This window comes from Alexandromys fortis, unplaced genomic scaffold, assembly GCF_014885135.2.
Source record: "Alexandromys fortis isolate MF-2015 unplaced genomic scaffold, M_Fortis_MF-2015_v1.1 scaffold_96, whole genome shotgun sequence".
Lineage (NCBI taxonomy): Eukaryota > Metazoa > Chordata > Mammalia > Rodentia > Cricetidae > Alexandromys > Alexandromys fortis.
In genome coordinates, this window is record NW_026068053.1 from 4,163,370 (window position 1) to 4,187,613 (window position 24,244).

Sequence of the window (24,244 nt, forward strand, 5' to 3'; positions counted from 1 at the left end):
TGCAGGCTGGCAGGAAGGCAGGGTCCAAGAAAGGTGAATGGCAACCTTGGTGGGGTTGTCTAGGGCCTGCCCGCGGGAGGCTGCACCCCGAGAGCCCAGTGCCTGAGGACAGCAGGGCGGCGCACAACGCAGGTCTAGAGCGCGCGTGGAGTGTCAAAGCCACAGGTGCTCCGCACCCCAGCAGCTCACGCTCCGGCACCCCCTGGCGGACTCGGACCGCGGCGGCGCGGGGGCAGGTGCGAGGCGGGGCCGGGCGCGCGGGGCGGGACCAGGCGGGTGGAGGGCGGTGACGCCCCGGGGGCCACAGAGGCCGTGCGCCCAGCTGGCCCGCACCGCGCCATGGCCTCGCGCGCCCGGCGGCGCCGCCCGCTGACAGTGCTGCTGCAGGCGCTCGGCTTGCTGCTCGTCCCGCTGCAGGTAAGGACCCGCACCACCGTCGCCCGCCGCCCCCCCCCCCCCAAGGTCCAGTTCTCCTGGCACAGCCGCCCCACAGGCACTAGCCGAGACTGGGAGTTCGGGGGAGGGGGTGAGCAGGTGAGGAGACCCCAGCTGGAGCGTGGAGCGAGGGGACGACAACTGGAGGGATCCTGGGACTTGGAAGAAAGAGGTTTACGGAACCCCGACTCAGACAGGGGATCTGCAGAGCGCGGAGCTCTGATGGTGCTTTGGTTCTCAGGGTGCAGCTAGTAAGTACCTCCTGCCTGTAGCTAACGTGACTCAAGAAGATCGTATCTACAGACCTTGTTAGTGACCCCTTTCTAAACACTACTCCCATGGGGGTCTCCTTTCAATCCGTGTAAATCCCCGGGAGCGGGGAGTGCATGTCTTGGCCTTCACATTTTCCTCTGTCTTAGTTTTCCCTCCATCTCTTCTGGGAGGAAGAAGAGGTGTAGGAGGGATATCCTGAAAGTCCAGGAAGGTAGAATTTGAAAGTTTCTTTGGCAAAGGTGACAAGCTTTCCTTTTCGTGTCTTCCTTTTCTTCCCTCCTCCCCACAAACAGCTCGTGGATCGACAGGAATTGCTTGTGCTTAGAAACCTTTGACCATGTTAGGATGAAATATGTCTTTGCAATGGTTGAAAGTAGGGTAGTGGTGCGCCTTGAGCCATTATTGATGCCAGGAACAAGCCTAGCAACCCTTGCTTCCTCCTGACATGGGTCTGGGGCCCAGTGGCAATGGAAATGAGATCACAGGAGTACCCAGTACTCAGAAGCTAGGGTCTTTCTGGAGCTCTGCAGACACCATCAGCAGTCTAGAGGAGGAGGCAAAAGTTGGTTGTGGAGAACCCCCTCCCTGCAGCCAAATCCCCACGCAGGAAGAGCTCCCAGATCCCTGAGCCCCCTCGGGTCCATCCTGTACCCCGCGCCGCACTAAGGAGCCGCTAGTGTGTGATAGAGTTTGGGCTGCTGGCAACTTAGGGGCTCGATTGGGGTTCCTAAGAGTGATTTCTTTTCCACATCATTCAGCCATTTAAAGCATGAAGCTAAATGGTCATTTCTGTCCTGGTGGATCCAGCTGTTCAGGGCAATGAAGCTTATACATCCAACACTTGGAACGCCTAGTGTGCCTGGGAGTTCCTCTGAAGGAAGGGAAATCTCAGTGAGGTTTCTCGGCTCAGCAGTTTTAGATCTCGTTTCTCCCGTTAAACATCAGTCTTAGGCTTCTGTGAATGTCACTGACCTGGGGGTTTGGGGTGAAGAGAGAGGAGAACGATGGCTTAGCTGGAATCAGAACAGAAACTGTGCTAATGCGTTCAAGGTTGGAGCAGAGCTTAATTCTAGTAAAGGTACATTCTACTTTATTCCCATTCTCTCTGAGAATGGGTCTCTCAGAGTGGCCGAGGGAAAAGAAGCCACTACAACCTAGTGAAATTTACTACTTTAAGCTCTTCAAATGTTGCTTAACGAAGTGTTCAACAGGTCAGACATGGAGCTACCTTGTCTGAACTAAAAAACTGTGTCTCCAGTGAACAGCTAGCTGCCCAGGAAAAAACCTGTCTGACCACACAGCAAAATGGAAAAAAGAAAAAAAGCACACGCATTTGATTCCAGTAACGAAATAGCAAAGCATTTGGAACTAGCCAGCACTTCTCGTATTTTGTATGTGTGTTTGTATGTACGCATGTACTGGATGTGTTCTTGACCATGCTGGGGATGGAATCCAGAGCCCAGGACATGAGAACCAGCATTCCACCACTGAGGTGTGTCTCCAGCTTCATATGCTCTTCTCATCTCCGGATGACAAGTTGCGTGCTACGTGGGTCACTTGCTGTACTGTTTTATTTAGTGAACAATAACACGAAAGTTGCTATATGCTCAGCATAGTCACAGATTTTAAATTGTCTTTATCAGCAGTTTGAATTGTGTGCAGAATTTGTGGGCACAATGGACTGAGGGTATGTGGTATAAGTAGATCTCTCAGATCATCCTGTCTCTAACATCTATTTCCCTTCAGCTTTTCTTTAAGTCATTTTAATTATATACAATTTTTATTTGTAACAAAATCATGTTTTAAATATGAAGTGTGGGCGAGAGATCAGACTTGCAGTGAATGGTTCTCAACCCCTTTGGGGGTCAAATGACCCTTTCACAGTGTTGCCCATCAGACATTCTGCAAATATCCTAAATACCAAATATTTACATTATGATTCATAACAGTAGCAAAATTATAGTTATGAAGTAGCAATGAAAATAATTTTATGGTTTGGAGTCACCATGACATGAAGAACTGTATTAAAGGGTCATAGCATTAAGAAGATTGAAGACCACTGGGTCAAAGCATAAGCAACCTGGGGACCGCTCTGTCCTTCCAACTTGTGGGTCTGAGGACAGAGCTCAGATCAGCAAGCTTAGAGCCAGGTATTGCCTGATGAGCCATTTCACTGCCAAAGAGGACATTTTATTGCTTCCCAGTAAGTCTCCTGGCAATATGTGCTACTAAAATTCAAGTTACCATTTAAATGACACTACAACAATGAAGATTCGCAGTGAACGTTGATTGAATGCCTTTGGATCATACACAGACTTCTGCATCAACCATTTCCACTCAGGTGACCTAAGGTGCTCTTGGGTGCTTTGCTTGTGTCTCTCCTCCCCATTGACAGTCCCTACTGTCTTGTATCTGTCTGCCTGTGTTTGCAACTGAATTTGTTTTCAGAGCTAATGAAAATATGCCTTTAAAAAGTCCTAAGTTCCTGTGTTGATAGCTCGGCTATTTATACAGATGCACAGTTGTCATGGAGATAACTATGCATACGTTCACCAGGTTCCCTAAGGCTTCGGGGCTGATGCCATCAGTGGACATTTGCAGAGTATAAACCATGCTCTTAAGAAACAGGACAAATGCAGAATTGAATCTGCCCAGGTTACAGTTAAATGGCAAAGACAATGGGAGAAGCTGTGATGGTAGGGAGAAGCTGTGATGGTAGGGAGAAGCTGTGATGGTAGGGAGAAGCTGTGATGGTAGGGAGAAGCTGTGATGGTAGGGAGAAGCTGTGATGGTAGGGAGAGTCTGTGATGGTAGGGAGAAGCTGTGATGGTAGGGAGAAGCTGTGATGGTAGGGAGAGGCTGTGATGGTAGGGAGAAGCTGTGATGGTAGGGAGAAGCTGTGATGGTAGGGAGAAGCTGTGATGGTAGGGAGAAGCTGTGATGGTAGGGAGAAGCAGGGAAGGTAGGGAGAAGCTGTGATGGTAATAAAGAAGTATGTGACAGCAAAGACAGTGGGAGAATCTGATGGTAGGGAGAAGCTGTGGTGGTAATAAAGTATGTGATAAGAAAAACACAGTGGAGGAGGAGGGAGCTTTGGGAAGAAGATTTTCTCAAATAGTCTTTGGAGGATGGGGAAATCAAGCTTCAGAGAAGAAAGGATCCAATAGGTGGGTCAGGAAGAGAACTTTCTAGGTCAAGGGGATGGTGCCTGTGGTTTAGACATAAAGGGATCTTGCCAATGAGAAACCCAGTGTTTATGACCTTACAGATTACCTCAAGGCTCTGAATTCAGGAAATGCACCAAACAGATGAGCTATTAAACTTTTATAGTTTTGAGATAACACAGATGTGGCCCTCACGGAGGTGGTAGGGCAGACAGACGAATAAGCGAGTAGGCCCTGGAAAAGCCTTCAGAGGACCCCTCTGAGGAAATCCCCTAGGTGTGACTGTGTTTGTACTCCAGGGCACACCCTCTCATTTCAGTTGGGAAGCCTGGGTGTGGATTAGCTGTTTGTTTGAGAATGTGGACACACAGTTCTAAGCTTTCAGATCTTGGGTTGGTAGGATTTCAGATGCCTCTGCCCTCGCTCCCTTTGGCCTTCTAGACTAACTACCTGTGACAGGATCATTCTCAGCCTGCCTTTTCATTGTCCACCCGACAGTTGTTCCTACATGAGGAAAAAAAAAACGGTACCAATAAAGTTATGTCTCTGGAGTCATTAAATCACTGTTTTATGAGGTCCTGGAAAGGGGAGTTCCAGACTCAGCTCGCTCGTAGAGCTGCTGTTTTGAGGAGGTGCTGAGTGAACTTTATCTGCAGGGGAAGTAGGGGAAATAAGCTCCCCGTCGAATGTTCTTATTTTTGGAGTGCATAGGGGAAAAGTGAGCAATTTTCCCACCTCAGACGTTTGATAGATTCTAGGAATGTCTGTGCTTTTTGTCTCCTGTGTGTCTGTGCCCTACCTGATAGCCCTTGGCTGTCTAACTTTTTCATGTCCTAGGCATCTCCCCAGCCTCCCAAGAGCTGGGAGCTTCTCTCCTGCTTCCTGTAGCTTCCTGTCTTCTCTGGTCGGGCCCCTGCCTGCCTTTGAGCCCACGGTCCCTAGCTCTATCACTGTGTCCCTGCCGGGATAGGCATCTGTCTAGGGCAGTGTTTTCTTCCTGTGCTCACATCCTTGTTTGCTGTAGGAGTCCCTCTGGGTGCAGGAGTACCCTCTGCTAGAGAGCAAGAAAGACAGTTTAAGTTCAACTCACACTGTCTGCCCACAAACACTGAGGCTGGAGGAACCAGGAAGGAGCTGTGGGCTTCTGCCAACAGGCTTGGTCCCTCTGCAGTTGGTCAGGTGCTTTGAAGTTGGAAGTCCTGTGGTGTTTTCTGTCCTGATTCTGAGAGATGAACCAAGTGTGTTTCCTGCCAGTGCTCCCTTCCAGGCCCTATCTCCCCCAACCCTACTCCTCCTCAACTCCACCCCTCCCCACCCTGACTCCCAAAGTTCCCGGTCTGCCTCTGTCACCAGAGGGTTGGCTGACACTGCTGTTCCTACAGCAGCATGTTCCTGTTCTCTCTGACAAACAGCTCAAAGCAGCCACAGTCAGCAGGTGTGAAGGCATTCTTTTCAGCTGCACGATGACAACTTTATTCTGCTTTTGTTTTGTTGGCTGCCATCAGTCTTCAGCTTTGACTGCTGCATGCAGCACAGGCGTTCATCTGTGAGCAGTGAGGGAAAAGAGGGTTAAATGCAGGCACTTAATATAGCGAGATCAACACCACTTACCATTTAGACTGTAGCAGGCTAAAAGAGACCGAACCATGGTCAAACCCAGCCTTAGGAGACCAAAATTCTAGCAGTATATATTTTCAGTGGGGGTCGTCCCAACCAAAAGTATCCAGGGAGATCGCCTGTGGTGCCAGGGAAGAGAGGCAGCGTTGAGCCTGTCTTCTGGGGTGGGTGGCCAGGAACTGCAGGAGGCCTCTTGGTGGAATGCTTTCTGAACTAGAGAGGACAGCGTTCCTGAATTCAAGGGTGTTGGGTAGGGAGAGAAGGCATGACCCAGCACTCAAGGCTTTAAGTGCAAGCAGAATAGTTCAGCTATAACCCTACTACTGCACATGGTCTGGAGAGAGATGTGATTGGATTTGGATGAGAGGAGGAGTAGCCAGGGCTGGTGTGGGCCAGCAAAGAGGCCTCTGCCTTGGTCAAGGAAGAACTAGAAAAGGCTCAAATCAGGTCAGGGCAATAGTGAAAGAGGAGTTGAGTTGAGTGCAGGGGCAATTTCAGAACTGCCATGCAGGTGGCAAGGGATGCAATGCTCAGACCTCTCAGAACAGCGGGCTAGCAGAGCTGAGGCCAGGCAACAGCAGCTCACCACCTGGATTAGAGGAAAAATGCTTGGTTCAAAACAGTCTTTGTCAGGTTCGTGTGAAAGCAGACATTTCCTTAAAAAAAAAAAAAAGTGAAGGTTAAAGTGTTGAACTGTAGTAGAGTTAGCCTGAGTTTCCCCAGAGTGGAGGAGGTAACATTTAAAGGCCCAAGGGCTAGCCTGAGGCCATGTGTGTTTGGAATCCACAGAGCCATTTCCTGCCCTAGAGGTGTTTTGTGCTGCGACAACCCTGCTGAAAGCCCGAAGAGACAGAGATAAGTGGCATGTGACCTCCCCAGGGCACAGAGTCCCAACAGGTGTGACCTGACCCGTGGTCTCACACACCAGCCTCAGGGCGATAGCCTGCTTCCTGAAGAAGCAGTGTTTGTATTGGACCTGAACTTCTCCCTTGTGAAATCATTTTCCTGGCAGGTTGCTGTTGCTTTCCAAATCTCTGCCTAGCTCCTCCTGGATTCCACCAAGAAAAAAAAATTCCCAAGCCAGCAGGTGACATGCAAGTCCTTGGCAGAGACTGAACCTTCAGGTTTCTGAGCTTCAGGAAGAACTGACTACAAGAACAGCCCTTCTGGCTTACCAGAGAAGTGAAGTTCATTACCATTGTCTGCTCAGAGTGGTGGGGGCACAAGGGCCACTTCCTTGCACCAGCAGAAGTCTGAAGGCTTTCCATCAAGAATGAGGAAGAAAAACTAGCTTTTGGTGAATGCACAGCCTAAACAAGCAAGTGGGGAAATCAGCGTGGCATTGCCTACGGTCGGCGAGTGTGGCAGGTTGGCCCGGCCAGGGTTTGGACCTGTCTTCCAAGTGGGAAGTGGGCCCATTTACCTTATTTAGTTTTTCTTCTTATGTGAGTGTGATGTGCATGTATGTAGCAATGCACATGTGTATGAGCATGTGTCAGTGAGAAGAGGACACTGACTCTCCTAGTCTATCACTTTCTACCTTATTCTTTTGAAACAAGCATTTCTCAGCCAGAAGGCCCAGGCAGTCCTTCGTTTTTTCAGCTTACACAGTGCCGCGGGCACAGACATATGAGGCCCTGCCTGCTTTGTTACTTGGTGCTGAGCACTGAACCCTGTTACCCGTGCGTGTGCAGCAGCACTGACCCTTTGAGCCATCTCCAGACCCTCTTTTACTTCATCTAATGTTGCTAGCACCGACGGACAGGTCTGGTTTAAAATCCAGCAGTTGGCAACCCCATTTCCAAGCTGCTTATCTGCTTTCTTGTCAGACGCAGACAACCTGGGCCACAACTCCCACGTTCTCTTTAAAGCTGGGTGAAGTTATTCACTTCCGCCCTCACCAACCCGTGCCATTGTTTAAACATTCCCGATGCCAGGAACTTCCCCAAAGCTGTCTAGCTCCAGCATGTCTCCATTTGACCCCATTTCCTCAAATTTGTCCTTTAATGGATACAAGGACTGGTAGGCCAATGTCTTCTTTATTTTAATATTTTTATTGTTCAAGGTTGATCACCCACTACTTTCCTACCCTCAGGTTGGCCGTGCTGGTTTTTTTGACTCTCTTGGTAAGCTTTTGTCCCTGTCAAGGCAGTTGATGTTCATTTGATATTTACTGCCAAAACTAAAGCTCCCCAGGGTTCTGCAGAAAGGATGGCAGTCAGGACGCAGCCATTTCTGACCTCCGACAGCTCAGGACCACCCTCCCCATTCTTCCTCCCAATCTGAGCAACACCTGGAGCACAGAGAAAGACTGAAGTGGAGGCTTGGAATTTGGTGTTGCGCTCTCCTAGTTCGACTTCTCTTGCTACGATAGAACGATTTGACCAAAGGCATCTTGGAGAAGAAAGGGTTTATTTGACATACCCATCCCAACTACAATCATTAGGGAAGAAGTTAGACCAGGAACCATGGAGGAGTGCTGCTTACTGGCTTTGAAGCCATGGCTTGCTCAGCCTGCCTTCATGTCCAACCCAGGATCACCTGCCCAGAGTGGTCACCATCCACAGACAGCCTGGCCATCCCACATCCATCATTAGTCAAGCAAATGTCCCCATGGAACATGTCCACAGGCCAGTCTGGTGAAGGCAAGCCCTCACTGACGTTTCCTCTTCCAGGGTGACTCCTGTCTGTGTCAGGTGACAGAAACAACCGACCAGGGAGAGGGAGAAGGGGTGGACAGGAGGGAGGTGGGGCTAGTGGAGCATACCTGAGGAAGATCTCATCTAGTCTGGCGTTTGACTGCCTAGCCAGAGAGAAGAACTGGATTTGGTAGGAACTAGACAGTGGTGGAAGGAGTGTGGCTCTGGGTTCTAGCTTGTTGTGTATACCAGGTTTGTATTTTGCCTGTGTGAAAGGAATTCTTCAACTGTGGTCTTTGGCCCCAGCATCATCCCTGTGTGAACCTCACACCTGACCCAGAAGCTGTAGGGTGGGTTCCAGTCATCTGCAGCTAATCACCTTCTTCCAGGAATTCTGATCAAGTTGGGGGGCTGCTATGATAGGCCATGGCTTTAATGGAAAGGTTTGTGCTAAGTGATGTGTTAACAACAGGATGTGACTACTGAACTAACTAGAAGCACTTGCCACTGGTTGACCCCTCCTACGTGCCACTCATGAGCTGGCTTTATCTGTCTTGCCCACTCACTTGCCAGGGAGATAAGAAAACTGGGGCATACACAGGTTAAGAAACGTGCCCACAATTATACAACCGGCAGGGGGCAAAGGTATAACTCCTTACAGGCAAGTGCTCTGGTGCCCATGAGCTTAACCCCTCAGGCGAACACCTTGCACAGTCCTCTGCGAGACAGAAAGCCCTCCCTGATTGGAGGGATGTCAGCAAACTCTCAGAAGACCCACGTTCTAACCCTTGGACCCATATACAAAGCAAGGTGTGGTGGCATGTGCCTGGAATCCAACTTTTGGGGAGGCAGAGAGAATCCCAGGGCTTCAGGACTGGTCAGGGACCCTGTCTCACAAACTTTGGCTGGGAACCGGAGAGATGACTCCATGGTTAAAGTCCTTCCTGAGCACACATGAGGACCGGCACCCACATAACCAGACAGGCATCTCATGCACACCTCTGACCTCACCCCCACCGTGTCCCTGGACTCAGGAGGATTGCTCAGACTTGCAACCTTCCAGTCAGCAGAAGAAATGTCGGTCCAGAGTTCCCAGAGAGACCTACCTCAAAGGAGTAGGTGGAGAGTGTTGGAAAAGGACACGTGACACCTTCTTCTGGCCTCTGTGCATGCACACAAGTATGTGTGCCCACATGCACACTCACACACACGTGGTAACACATATACACAAATAAACCTTTAATCAAAATGAAATAAAAATGTAAAGTGATCAAGGAAGATATCCAGTGTCCACCCCTGGCTTTCATGCATACACATATACACATGCACAAAACCCCTCACAGAATGGCCAGACAGGATTGAGCTCGTTTCTGTTCTGTGTTGTCTTGTAGAGAATGTGTTTATTGAAGGTTTTCTGGACGTGTCGATGAGCAGAAATGAAAATGCCCCCTTTTTAAGGCTATGAGAGATAGGGAAGGTACGCAGCGTGCCTTCAGCCCAGGCTCTGTGTGCTGGTCGATCTCTGATTCAGAAGGAAAAGGAGTGTGACTCATTGACTCCTCCCTGCTACTTCCTCAGGCACAAGGACCCCGATTCCTCTCTGCCCCCAACACCAGCGGCTAACTGTACTGAACCATGACTGCTCTGCTGCCACCACCAGCACAGGCCACATTCCCTCCACCCTCACAGACCAAGACACCGGTGGCGACAATGTTATCAGCCCCGCGCCTCCCTGCCTCACCTGTACACACTTCCATTTACCCACAGCGGCTGCCTGCTAGTCTTGGGCTTGGATCTGGGACCTCAACGCAGCCTTCTGTCAGAGGGTAAATGTTTGGATTTACTAGCTTTTGGAGGAAGTTAAATTTCATTTTCCAAGGTTCGTTATGCTTTTGTCTTATAATTACGATAATTTGAGTATACCTCTTGAGATCATTGCTCTTCATTGACACCCTGACTGGATTTAGAATTTTTAGGCCTGTAGCTGGGCACATGGACTAGAGAAGTCTCAGAGAGAGTAGCAGAAGGGCACTCCCTGAGTGTGGCAGCACGTTCTAAGTTGAAAGCCACAGTCCCTGGCTCGGCTTCCTGTCCCATCACAGATGGACAGACAGTTCTGTTGCATCATGACTTCCCAGCCCCAAAGGACCTCTGAACTGCGAGGGAAAATGAGTCTTTCCTTAATTGAGTCTTTGTCAGGTGCTTTTCCCCCAAAAAACAATGATAAAAGTAACTAATATATCTCATTTGACCCAAACTTCTAGGCTTTATTTTAATGTCTGTGTACCATGTATACTGTCTTCCATCACTGACATTTTTGTTTTAGTTCCTTGAAAGGCACACCACAGATTGTGTGTGTGTGTGTGTGTGTGTGTGTGTGTGTGTGTGTGTGTGAGAGAGAGAGAGAGAGAGAGAGAGAGAGAGAGAGAGAACATGGAGAGAATGTATTCTGAGCCACTCTCTACCCTAAGCTCAGCTCTCTGGCAGTGAGTGGGTGATGCTCTTGAGGGCGACAATGAGGTGTTACAAAGTGACTGGAAATCTAAAAGCAGACCTCTGATGGTGGGGATGAGATGTAGGCAGAACAATCAAGTTCACTGGGGCCATATCTGGACGTGAACACAACTGTGTCTCAAAACTCAACTGTTAATTTCCAATGGTCACAGAATTTAAAATGGAAAAGACAATGCTACAAAAATATTGCTCCCTTCCCAACAGCCAGATTTTACCCGTGAGAATCCTGATGACCAAGATATCGGACCCAGTTTATGTGTAAAAATTATAAGTGGCCAAAGTCCCAGAGTGCACAGTGATCTTAACTGTCCAGAGCTGTCCTTTTGGGTTAGGGAGGGCAGAACTGGAGACTGAGCACCACTGGGCTAGAGTAAGTGAATGTGGTATAGGTCATAGGCTGAGCCAAGAGCGGCTCTCCATTCCTGGCCCATGTGACAACCACAAAAGGGACCAGAAGCTGTGCAGTGTGTTAAATGGCTCTGTGTGCTGTCCCATGACAGAAGAGGCCTCTGGCTCTGGAAGTGAGCACTAAACTGATTTTTGTGGCTCGCTCCCCCAGCGTGTCTCAGATTTTGCCCCAGATTGATGAATTTTTGGGATATGTGAACTTGATGCAAAGCAGGGAGGACGCAGGGTTTTCTGTAAAGGAAAGATGGGAGCTCATAGTGCACTTTCGGGGGGTATTCACTGATTGGGTGGGTGAGCACTGTCCAGTCCAGGAATTACTCATGGTCTGAGCAAGTTGCTCCGTCTTGCTTGTGAAGATGCAGAAAAGTAAGGAAACCTTTCTTTAATGTAGTGTTTCCCACACAGTAGGTTTTTAATAAGGGCCAGTTTGTTCTTAGTTCTGTTCAGTACAAAGAATGCCTACATCAAGGGACAGCAGAAGTCTCTCAGCGACTGTTACATCAGTGCTTCTCAACCTGTGGGTTATAACCCTTTTGGGGGTCAAACGATCCTTAAACAGGGGTTGCATATACAATATCTACATTACAGTTCCTAACAGTAGCAAAATTACAATTATGAAGTAGCAATGAAAATAATTTTGATTGGGGGTCACCACAGCGTGAGGAACTATATTAAAGGGTCACAGCATTGAGAAGGTTGATAACCACTATATTACTTGAATACTTGGTCTTTTACATCAATAGACACATACATACCCAGATTCCAGGGCCTTTGGGGTGGTAAGTGTAGCATGAAGCAATAGAAGTGACCCAGGGAGAATACGTTGGGGTATCTCACTGACTTCAGGAGAAATGGAGTGCTGAGGGGCTAGCCCAAGCTTACAGTCTACCAGGAGGGATAAATAAATGAAGAGAAATTGTAGACTTGCAAATGAACTAGAGCAGGAGAAATCCCGGTTGGTTAGACCACCAACCCCAGTGTACAATGGCCTAGGTGCAGGGAAAGCCAACTTCAACAAAATGACCAAGATGAACAATTTCACACCTCAGCTCAGAAGCTGCTACGAACCTGGAAGGTTGAAAAAGGCAGGAGAATGGCAGGGTGAGAAGCCAGACTGTGTCCTAGATCAAGAATCCGGGCCAGGCTGCTAAGAGGAAGTGTGAGGAGTAACAAGAGGCAGGGCCAAGCAGCTGTGTTTGGCACCAGGCGTGTGGAGAGGCTGCCCTTCATATTTGTCTTTGATGTCTTCCTGATCTTGCCATTCAGAACACGAGTTTAGAAATGCAGAGTCTCAGATGTCCCCACACACACTGGGTCAGAATCTGCAACTTCATGATTTTTATGTGAGCATCCACATTTGGAGCAGATCTGAATTTCATCGAGGCCAAAAACAATACAGAGGTGGACAAGTAGGGCAGCCCCCTCCTTGATCCTTTGAGTTCTGTGATCTTTGCAACTTGATGCTACTATACCTGTGTCCCCAGTGAGACCATCAAGGAGCCGGTTTCCAATGCAAACTCACAAGGCTCTTTATTGACAAGCTCGAGCTGGGTCCACAACCCAACACCCATACACAGCAGATGGAGAAATTGCGGCCCCAAACTCAGGCGAGGGGAGTTTTAAAAGGAAAAAAAAACCCATAAGCAGGGAGTTCCTTGTCTTGGCGTTTCAGGATTGGGTCAGGGGGTAAGGGACAAGGCAATCTTTAAAATCATTGGTCAGGCGATTGGCGCAAAACCACAAACTGCTGACAGGGTGTCTGAGGAACACCTGGACCATAACGTTTATCGCCCTGTCTTCTGATTGGCTGTGTCTTGCTGCCACAGCATATTCCATGTTTTTTTTTCCGGAACTGAGTTCAACCCCCGGTTGGTCACCAGATGTCTTAATGTGGAGGCCCTTTTCTAGGTGGCATCTGTGAGGCTAAGTAAGGTTTCCTCGGTCCTCACATGTTCCTCTCTGACTGGTTCTTAGAAGTTCCAGTCATGGAACCCTTCAAATTCTATGATTTCTTGGTGGAGGGGCCAGAGTGTGTCCACATGACCAGCATTTGAATGGCTCCCAGTCTCTCTTTCATAAAATGCACTAACCTGTTTAAAATACAAGGCCCGAAAGTGAGTAACATGACCAGGATAAAAAGCAGACCAAGCAGGGTGGAAATTAAGGTGGTGAGCCAAGGTCATGAGTTGAACCAGGATTCAAACGAGCATTGGTGGGCCTCACATTCTCTTTTGTGTTTGGCTAGACCCTCTCTGACTTTGGCCATGGACACATTAACTACTCCTGAATGGTCAACACAGAAACAACATTCTCTGCCCAGTACTGCATACAGTCCCTTTTGTTGGAGAAAGATGAGGTCTGGGCCCCATCTATTCTGTTTCACTGCTCTGCTCAAGGTGTCAAAGACTCTTGGAGGTGGGAGACGGGGCGTGTTAACCTCTCTAGATCTAAACCAGTGGCTTCATGCAGATGGGAGCAGTGCTGATTCTGGGTGTGAGGGAGGCAGTCCCTGTCCCCGCCCACTAACTGGCTCCCAGCAGTATGCTCAGGGTCAGGGCTGTCACAGGCGCTCTCTTAACCTTGGAGGAGGCCCCTTCCAGTTTGCTATATAAGTCCTTCTCAGTGGGGACAGAAGTCCTTGGTCTTGTTCAGGACTACAGTATGGGCACAGGGTGTCAGCCCTGTGGAACAGACCCACCAGGTGTCATTATAGGGAATCAGAGGGACTGTCACTGGGGGTGAGGGGCTTCCCTATATAGAGGCGTTGGGATCAGATGGAGTGTCAGCTGTCCTTTGGATTGCCAGCAGCACTGGGTAGAATCTGAGGTCTTAAGTCCCCATGACAACAACATAATAAGGGGGTGGGTGCAGTATATTAACAAAACCAGCAAGTAACAGTCAGGTCAGGGTTTAGGGCTAGGTCAAGAAATGTTAGGAGTAATTCTTCTGTCTGGACCGAGTTAGCCTAGGGGCCTGTGGTCACTGCAGGGGCGGACAAGCTGAGCCAGGTCCCTAGGGGCAGTGAAATGCTCAGGTTCGGGGTGCTTGCCTTGGATGCAGGTGCAGGAGGATCAATCACCTGTCTGGGGGCTTATCACGACTCTGAGAGGTGACTGGTTTCTGCAGATGGGGAAAGTCAGTCCCGACTCATGGCCCCAGTGGTAAAATTGTAGACGCCAAGTCTTACCAGTGGTCCAGTCCGCCTACTTTCCAGCTTCAGTGAAGCTGATGACCAACAGGTTGCAGGCCATTGTACAGGTGCCTTCTCGTCTGTACAGTGCCTGTACAGAACTGTACAGGCTCGTTGAACAGTTATTAAATCCCCGGTGACAGAGGGCGACCTGTTGATCCATCCAGTGGACTCACATCCCCAGCTGGCATGGTAATATGTCTCTGGCCCTCCACATTGATATCTTTGGGGCTTGGAGCAAGAATGACCAGGGCAAACACAGAACCCATGAGATCTAATGATTGCAACCCAACTGGTAATAGGATACTCCTTGGTCTAGATGATGGGGAGGGGGAATCAGCTCTCTCCTGCCAGTTTACAGAGGTCCGTGTAAAGGTCAGGGAACCAGGCTATTCAGAACTAGTGCCACTGGCTATAATACCACTGTCTGTGTTGATATTCATCCAAGTTTGGTTCCACGGGCATGTGGGTTTCCTGCAGCTCAGATGCCGATGGGTACCATCACCAACAGGAGCCATACTACCTACTACCATGGCGCCGGGCATGGGATTTGAGGGGGTTGTCTAGATCTCTTGACACCTCCCATACTTCGCCTTAGTAGTCTTCCTTGAGTGTGAAGGGATCAGCAGGCCTGGCATGGGTGTAATGGGCCCAGAGGGCTATACCATCAACCTTGATGACCATGGGTGTGGTTAACGGGAGGATGTATGGTCCCTTCCGTCTGGGATTCAGCGACCCAGGCAGTCTCTCATAATGTAGACCCAATTCCCCAGTGAGGTTCAGGGGAGCACCAGAATCAAAGAGGGTCCTGAGCTCGGGCTAAACTTTCTTGCCTGCCCATTGGACCCCTCGTATAGTATAGTATCAAGGAGGTCTTGGGTCATCCAGTTCTGCCAGAAAATCTGCCTGGATGTTGGGAATGATGGGAGGTGGGGTGCCAGACATGATTTCAAATGGTGTAAGCCCTATCTGGTTAGGGGGAATTTCTGACCCTATACAAAGGGAAGGGGAACCACCTAATCTGCTCCAGTCTCCAAGGTCAATTTAGTTAGGGTCTCTTAGAGTTCTGCTCATCCTTTCTACCTGTCCTGAACTCTGGGGTCTGTATGTACAATGCAACTTCCAATCTCTCCCCAGGAAAGTGGCTAACCTCTGACTTACCTGGGACAGAAAAGTCAGTCCATTGTCTGACCCTGTCATGGTGGGAAAACCATACATAGGCAGTATGTCTTCAAGTAACTTCTTCACCACCTCCTGCACTGTTTCATATTGGTGGGGAAAGCCTCTGTTCACGCTGAAAAAGTATCTACAAATGTTAGTAAATACCTGTAGCCATGCTTGCCAGGGGTTACCTCAGTGGTGTCTACTTCCCAGTAGACTCCAGGCTTCTTTCCTCTGAGTGGAGACCCAGGGTTTTTAGGGTTGGCAGCAGCACTGACATTGTTGGTGAGCTGACAGGCTTTACCGTTGGTGACAATATTTATAATTTTTTGTTGTACATCTTTGATTTTGATTTTTGACCGTCTAAGCAAGTCCTGCATCCTCCATGCTCCCATATGAGAGAACTGGTGGTCTGGCTGTGCAGTCTCTTTCCCAGCTGTTCAGGCAGGATAACCTTGCTATCTGCAGCTCTCCACCACCTGTCTAGATACTGGTTCATAGGGAGGGTCTTAATCCGGGCCACATCTTCCTCAGTATTCCCAGGGTTCTTGGGTAGATTAGGTGTCCGTGGGTCTACCAGTACATGTGCAAAGATGGAGTGCCACCTTCTGGGTGGTTTTGTCTGCCAGGTTGTTTCCCCTGGGTATGAATCCATCCCCTCTCTGGTGCCCTGGGCAATAGGTGACGGCCAGTTTCTTGGGTAACCACACAGCTTTGAGGAGAGCCTGGATCTCATCTTTAGTTTTGATGGCTTGTCCTTCCAGGGTTAGCAGTTTCCTTTCTTTGTATATTGCCCCATGCAGATGCGCCATGGCAAAGTGTACCCATTGTCGGTGTAGAAGTTAACGCTCTGCCCTTGCCCCAGCTCTGGTGCCTTAGTTAGGGCTATCAGCTCTGCCTGCTGGGTGGAGGTCCCAGTTGGCATTGACTCTGCCCATATTACTTCCTTTTTGGTGGTGACTGCTGCCCCCACGTACTTTTTGCCTCAGTATGCCAGATAACTGCCGCCTCAGGCAATAAGGTGCCCCACAAGTCTGACCTAATGCTGTGCACCTGAACCAGGATCCCAGAACAGTCAAGCAATAACACTTCCAGGTCAGGATCGGGCAGCAGAGTAGCTGGGTTCACAGCTGAGGCATCTGGAAAGTTATTCAGGCAGCAACAGTCTAATAATGGGTCATTCTGGCACTGCTCAGGGGCTTGCTTGAAGAACTCCCTCAAGTACATGGTAAGACTTTGTCCCAAGATCAGCCTGTCAGCATCTTTGACCAGTTGGACCATAGTCACCATTATTTGGAGGCAAGATCAAGCTGCCACAGGGTCCGGTTTCTTTGACAGGTAGAATATAGGCTATCACCAGGTCGACTCCCTTGGCTATCCCATTGGTGAAATAGTTCAGACCCAGTGCCGGGGCTGAAGATCAGGCTTTGTTTGAGTTTATCCAAGGCCACTGGTGATCCTTAGTCCAGGTGAAATCGCACCCTGCTTTGGTGGCCTCATATAAGGGTTTGGCCAGTTTGCGAAGCCTGGGATCCACAGGATACAGAAACCCGCAGAGCCTGCTCACCTCCTGGGGGTGGTAGGTGTTAGGATCTTAAGCACTACTGCCCTTCCTTTAAGATGTACCCCAGGTATGTTATTGATACTTGCAGATTTGGACTTTCTTGAGTGAAACACAGTACCCTAGGTCCCCCAGGGTTGGCAGCAGTTAGGCAAATCTCTCAATCTGTGACTGCAATCAGCAGGTCATCAACACGCTGCACCCAACTGATGTCTGGATTCTGTCCTTGGTACTCACCCAGATCCTCATGCGGAGCTCCATCAAAGATGGTGGGGGATCCTTATGGTAGTCTAGTCCGCATCAGCTGGCCGTCAATCCGGATCTCTGGATTATACCATTCAAAGGGAAGTACTGTTGGCTCTCAGGATCCAGAGGCAGACTGGAAGAGGCATCTTTTAGGTCCAGGACAGTATACCATTGCTGGTCTGGGGTCATCAAGCTGAGTAGGGTGTATGGGTTAGGCACTGTGGGGTGTATGTCAAGTACCCTCTTGTTGACCTGCCATAAGACCTGGACCAGTCTGTAATCATTAGTATGAGGATTCTTGATGGGCAACGGGGGTATGCACAAACCTGAGGACACCCAAGTTCAGTAGCCTCCTGATGTGTGGTGTGATGCCCTTCTTGGCCTCTAGGGGAAGGGAATATTGGTGAACCTTGACTGAGTCTGCCCCTGGTTTAACTTCTACATAGATGGTTGCTAGCCCCATTCCTCCTGTTTTGGCCCAAGCTTATTGGAACTCCTAATGCCATCTCTCCAGCCGGAGACAGGCCCAGTGGCTACCTGATGAAACCTGTACTCTTTAGTCAAACTACTGGTCACCAATACCTGAATGGGTTTCCCATCCTCATTAAGTGATTTAACCCCTCCATTAGAGAACTATATCTCGGCTTTCAATTTGGTCAGTAAATCATGAACCAACAAGGGGTATGGGAATTCTGGGATTATCAGAAATGAGTTGGTTGCCCAGCTGGCTCCCAAGTCCACTGTTCTTCGGGTAGTCCATGAAAAAGGTTAGTTCCAGTGGCACCTGGACCCAGGTCTTTATATCTGTCATGGGTCTATCAACCGTCAGTAACACTGAGTTCCGAGCTCTTGCGTCCACCATGAAGTCAGATGTTTTACTGTTGGTGGAAGCTGATCTTTCGTTTCCTGGCCTCCCAGACCTGAAATAATCACACAGAAACTATATTGATTAAAATACTGTTTGGCCAATAGCTTAAGTGTATCCCTAGCTAGCTCTTACATCTTAAATTAACCCATTTCTACTATTTTATATTTTACCACGAAGCTTGTGGTTTACTGATACTGGTGTGTAGATGTCTTTCTCCTCCCACAGCTCCATGGCATCCCTGTGACTCTGCCTACTCTCTGTATATATCCTTTTCAGCCTGGCTATATTCTGTTAAGCCATCAGCCCAAAGCAGCTTCTTTATTAACCAATGGCAATAAAGCATATTCATAGGCTACAGAGGGGAATCCCACATCAGTCTCCCCTCCACTCCCTGGGCTGGGGGAGTGGGGGCTGAACCTCATCTCCCCTAATCACTGTCCACATCTAGCAGACTGAGGACCTTAGTGTTGCCTCTAGTTGCCTTCTGGGGGGGTCACTCTTTGGCCCAATGTTCTTCCTCTTTACAATACACACATTGATGCTTTCCCAGCCAGGGCCTTTCTTTGTTACCTTTTGGTTTCTCATCCTCCTCTCCAGTCCCAAGGCATCATGGTCACCTCCTGCACTCATCTGGTTTCATGGTAGCGGCAGCAGCACATTAGCGAGGTGTTGGTTCTTGCCCTGCACCTTTTTAATTTCCTTTACTTCTGCACTATCCCTTCAATTATATGCTTCTGAGCTACCACTACTAAATCCTTGCTCTTCTCTCTGGGGCGTTCTAGCCTCTGTAATGTTCTCTTAATATCTGGAGCTAACTGGTTAAGGAAAACCTGGATCATTGCATCAGCATCTCCAGGAACACCTCTGGATTTTCATGTTTCCTGTCTTATGTCCTAGACCTTACTCAGATTTGCAGGGCGTCTTGCAGCTGCCAGGAGACTCCCCTACCTTCAGTAGGGGCTGAAGTCCCATGCAGGGAGAAGGCTGCATCTATGAGAGCCTGGTTAGCATCGGCTCTCCCATAGGGTCTGGTACCAGTTTCTGGGACTTGGTCTGTATCCGGTCTCTCTCCTTAGTTGTGAAGAGGACTTACAAAGCTGCTGACAATCATCCCAAGTGGGTTAATGGGTAGAAAGAGTTGTCTCAAAGAGGCTAATGGGTTCCTTCGGGTTTTCTGAGAACGGTGTATTTGGGTTCTCCAATTATAAGATAACTAGTGGCAAAGGGGCAGTGGTGATGTGATTGATTCCCATTCTGGTCTGGGGGTCCCACTACCCTGAGGGGACTGATTGTGGTCACCAGGTCAGGGATGCAGCTATGGGTCGTGTGGGCTGGTCCCCCTCTAGAGCAGCCAGGGTCGGCAGAGAAGGAGCCGCCTGAATTGGCAGTGGATCTGGTGGTGGAATAGATGTGCCAGGGTCCAGGGTGTAGAGTGGATGGGGAAAATCTCTTCCTCTGTGCTGCCTCCTTGGAGGATCTCAGGCTTGGAGACTGAAGGGGTTTGGACGGTGGATATTTCTCAGCAGTGGCCAAGATCTTAACCTGCCAGGACAAAAATGGCTTAATCCAGGAAAGGGGGTCCTCTACCAGGTCTCTCCAGATAACTGTGTAGTGGTTGGGGTGCCCCACCTGTGGCCTGAAGATAATTTCCTCTACTGCTCCTATATGGTCAGGTTGAAAGATCCCTTGGGGGCAGCCAGCATTGAAAGCTGGCCATTCCAGCCTGCAAAAGGTGACAAGTTTACACTTTTCATCAGGACTGATAGGTTGTGAGCCTGTGCTTTGATATCGTTATAATGGATCAAGAGTAAGTCTAGGGGAGAAGAAGTCATTTTCCCATAGTGTCCGTCAAGTCAGGAACACAAATACAGATAAACCAGACACCACAGGAGACTGAGAACACAGGAAACGTTTGCCCCAACAAGAGTAAAAGCAAAGTAACAAACAGAAAGACAGCTTGTTGTCACACTGTGGGAGCGACTTGCTTGTGTGCCCAAACATCGTTCAAACCCGAGGCTCTCCGTCCTTACCAACAGGGTCTGGAACGTCTTCCAGTCCTTTGTGATCACGGTTGTCTAGCATGTCTGCTCTAACCACTGTTGATCACAATTACGGATTCGGGTGCACCACAAGAAGCTAAAGTAAGGAATGTGAGTGTGGACAGAGTAAGAATGAAGACCCTTTCGGCTGGGGCTTTGGGCTGGGGTCCATGGGGTCGTGCAAGTTCCTGATAAACACACCAAATGTTATGTGCGTGTCACAAAACCCTCAATGAAACCATCAAAGAGCTGGTTTCTCATGCAAGCTCACAAAGGTCTTTGTTGGCAAGCTCTAGTTTGGTCTGCAAAACAGGGTTGAAGGGAATGTAACCATGAACTCAGGGGAAGGTGAGTTTTTAAAGGAAAAAAATAAAAGACAAGCAGGGAGTTCCTTGTCTTGGCGTTTCGGGATTGGGTCGGGGGTAAGGGACAAGGTGATCTTTAAAATCTTTGGTCAGGTGATGGCGTGAACCACAGACTGCTGGCAGACTGTCTGAGGAACACCTGGACTGTAACGTTTATCGCCCTGTCTTCTGATTGGCCGTGTCTTGCTGCCACAGCATATTCCATGTTTTTTTTTTTTTTTTTCTGAAACTGAGCTCAACACCTGGTTGGTCACTTAAGATGGAGGCCCTTTTCTAGATGGCATCGGTGAGGCTAAGTAGGTTTTCCTAGGTCCTCACAATACATCCCTAGAATGGAAGCAAAACCTAGATGCGTCCTAGGCATCAGTGAGCCAGTGAGCTCCTAGAAGCCAACCATAGAAGTCGTTGCTTTTTATTGCACAGGAAAAACAATCTTTATCTCAAATAAAATATTAAAGAAAATAATCAAGGAATGGCAAAGGAACAAAAGCAGGTCCTCTTGTATGTTGTTGGTGTGACATAAAGTGGACAGTCCCCATGGGAAAGCTTTAGAAATCTAAGCCTGGAACAACAATACGATTTCCATCTAGACTCCCAAAATATTTATAACACACTGAACTATACTGTGTGCTATTGTTCTTCAAAGAATTGCTGACTGTAGCCAGAATGTAGAAGCAGCTCAAGTATCCACCAACAGATGGCTGGGTAAATAGAGTGTTGTATACATTTGTAGAATATTATTCAGTCATAAAAATGAAGTTACATACATGATACAGTGTGGACAAATCTTGAATATTTGCTCAGTGACTCAAGCCAGACAGTAAAGAACAAACATTGTGTGTTTCTACTTGTGTGGAAGTCAGCCCGATGTTTCCAGGCAGGTGAAAAAGGAATGAGGAAGTATTTACCTTATGGCTGTAGTGGTTTGTTTCGAAAAATGAAAGTTTCTTGGAAAAGTCAAAAGTAATAGTTGCACATTGTTGAGATTATGACTAGTGACTATGACTGGGTACTTCAGATGACTAAAAATGACAATTTAAAAATTTTATTTTATCTTAATAAACGTTTTAAAAAACTTTATTTGCACTTACTTTATGCTGAGTTTATTCCCATGCCATAGCTCCCCCCCACTCAGTTTCCCTGGAATGTATTTTTCTTCTGTGCAACCTACTCTCATGGCTTGGGCTCATGCATTATCTCACTGTGGCAGCGGGAGCACATGTATAGGTCAGTCCCGCCACAGGCTCTGTTAGTCCTTCCCCACACCCCAGCTACTTTGTTCACCTACATGAACTTAATGGTTTAGCTGCAGACTCTACAGCCCTGTGTCTAGCCCCCTATTTAGCCTGGCCATGCCTCCCAACTCCACCATTTTACCACCTGAAATGATGTGCCTTGCTTTTTGTTGTCTGTGTTTTGGTTTTTTCTTTTTGAGACAGGGTTTCTTGGTATAGCTCTGGCTGCCCTGGAACTCACTTAGTAGACCAGGCTCACCTCAAACTCAGAGATCCATTTGCCTCTGCATCCCAAGAGCTGGGATTAAAGGTGTGTACCACCATCCCGGCTACACATTGCTTTTTGAAAGTCACATCTTTCAGATTCTTGGTGGCTTTTCAGATACCCATGCCGTTGATAGTCAAAGAAGTTTCATGGTGTTCTTAAAGCGAACATGAAGATTCAAACCTCTTTACTTGAATGATTTTGTAGGGTATTTTTGGGTGAAGAGAGCAAGTCAGCTCAGGCCACTTCATCATACACTAGACTGTAAATTACCCACAAGGTGTTTAGAATGCCAATGGATGGACAAACATAAAAAAGCCAACTCCTGCATGTCATAATGGGAAGCAACCTTTACTGCTGGAATGTTTGCTCCATCCAACCTTTGCCCTCCAGCCCTCCCTGTTGGAGCTCGGGATCTTAATTCTTCACTTGTCCCGAAGGACTGACCACCTTCCTGCTGCCTGTTGGGTCTTAGCAGCCCTTGTAGTGTGAGTCATGGAGTGTTGAGGGGAGCTGCAGGTTGCATTCCTGCCGCCCTGTTCCCAGCCTCTTGGCTAGCTTATGGCCCGAAATAACAACACACAAACTGTATTCATTTAAACACTGCCTGGCCCATTTCTAATAATGTGTGTAGCACCGAGGTGCGCTTACCGGGAAGATTCTAGCCTACGTCCATCCTGGGTCAGAGCTTCATTGTGTTTGCCCCAGAGAGGAGAGCTATCAAGTCTGAACTCACTTCCTCTTCCTTCCAGCATTCTTTTCTGTTTACTCCGCCTACCTAATTTTCTGTCCTATCAGGGCCAAGGCAGTTTCTTTATTTAACCAATGACCTTCCTCCATCAATGGAGTCACTCAAAAGAACAAGCTCTCCCTCCCTCCCATACTGCCTTTGCTGCCCCTCCCTGGAAGGCCAAGTATCCTGTGTATTCTCCTCTCGAGTTGAGAGCCTGCTAGGTCCAGGATAAGCCCTACATCTGTTTTCATGTACCCCGTCTTGCTTTGTCTTTCCTTCCATCCTTCTCTCTGCCACAGCCCTTCCTCTCTCAATCCAGGGAGTGGTAGCCTCCTCTGTGAGTCTTCCCCCTCAGCATCTGCTTCCCTCCTCCTGCTTCTAGCACATACACACCCAGGGAAGGTTCGCACTCCAACCGGGTGCCCGGATCATGCTTTCCCTCTTTCCTCTTGTATCCTTAGTAGGAACTGAACTCGGACCTTTCCATTGGTTGGCTGTTGTGAGGGCTCTATATTGGGTTTCTTTTCTGCCCTTGTGTCTGTGTCTTCCTGCTACTAAAAGGTCTGTGGGGGAAGATACAGGCCTGTCATCTAATCATGATTCAGGCCAACACTGGAGCTCAGCACTGATGCCTTTGATAGTGTGATGGTGACAAATTTGAAAGAAAGGTGACCTCTGATTAGATCCAGACTAGACAGATCTCAGACATAAAAAAATAAATTAAATTAAAAAAGTAACAATACCAAAAACATGGCCTTTTCTTGTAATTGCAAAAAAATTATGTGAGCACTGCCCCAAGCCCTCTACAGAATGGCGTGTATGTGGGGAGAGACTGTCAGTGTCGCTAGAAGAAGCCGCCCGGCTGGGATGAAGCGCCTCCAAGCTGAAGTCTTGAAGGTCAGCCCTGGATACAGGCATCAAAGTCATTTCTGAATGTCTCAGTCTTTGAGGATCAGGGGAATTACAAGGTTTGTGAGATCTTCTTTCTCACAGCCATCTCAAACAAACTGCACCTAACACAGCTCTGTGAATCAGGCGTGGGTAGGAGATTTTCCTCTAAGAGCCGCATGTAGGAATGCACTTATTTGACATAGGTTGTGTTTGGTTACTCTGGGAGTGCCACAGTTGCCCGTGTTTGCTGTGTGTCGTGCTGCTGAGGGGAGCCAGAGGTTTGCTGCAGTACGCTAGCCCCCGCCTGCCACTGTGCAGATCCCAGTCTAGCTCTCCCATTCTGAATCCACCCCTGTACCACTGGGATAACCTGGGGCTCCACACTCCCGAAAGGCTCTGTAACTCGTGGTCTCTCAGGGGGAGCGAACACTAGCACAGAGGCACACTGGGATACACCCGTGATCTCCAGACGATTTCCTGACCTCATTGCTTCCTCGGTTCATGGCAGTTTCCATACATGCCTCTTCAATGCTCCTCAGAAATGTGAGATGCAGTTTTTGTTTGTACAAAAGAAAAGTGAGTCTTCTATCCATTTTCACCACATCTGTAAGAGTGAAAATGGAATTAAAGTGTTTATGCA

General features: G+C 48.5%; 1 protein-coding gene across 1 annotated transcript in view; it reads left to right on the plus strand.

Moving 5' to 3' along the window:
- Nucleotides 1-293: 293 nt before the first annotated feature.
- Nucleotides 294-24,244, plus strand: part of Tnfrsf11a (TNF receptor superfamily member 11a) — an 84,064-nt gene continuing 60,113 nt past the window's right edge. Inside the window, exon 1 of the mRNA XM_050119770.1 lies at nucleotides 294-417. Within this exon, the coding sequence (XP_049975727.1) occupies nucleotides 340-417 (78 nt within the window). The 5' untranslated portion in view covers nucleotides 294-339. The remainder of the gene's footprint in view (nucleotides 418-24,244) is intronic.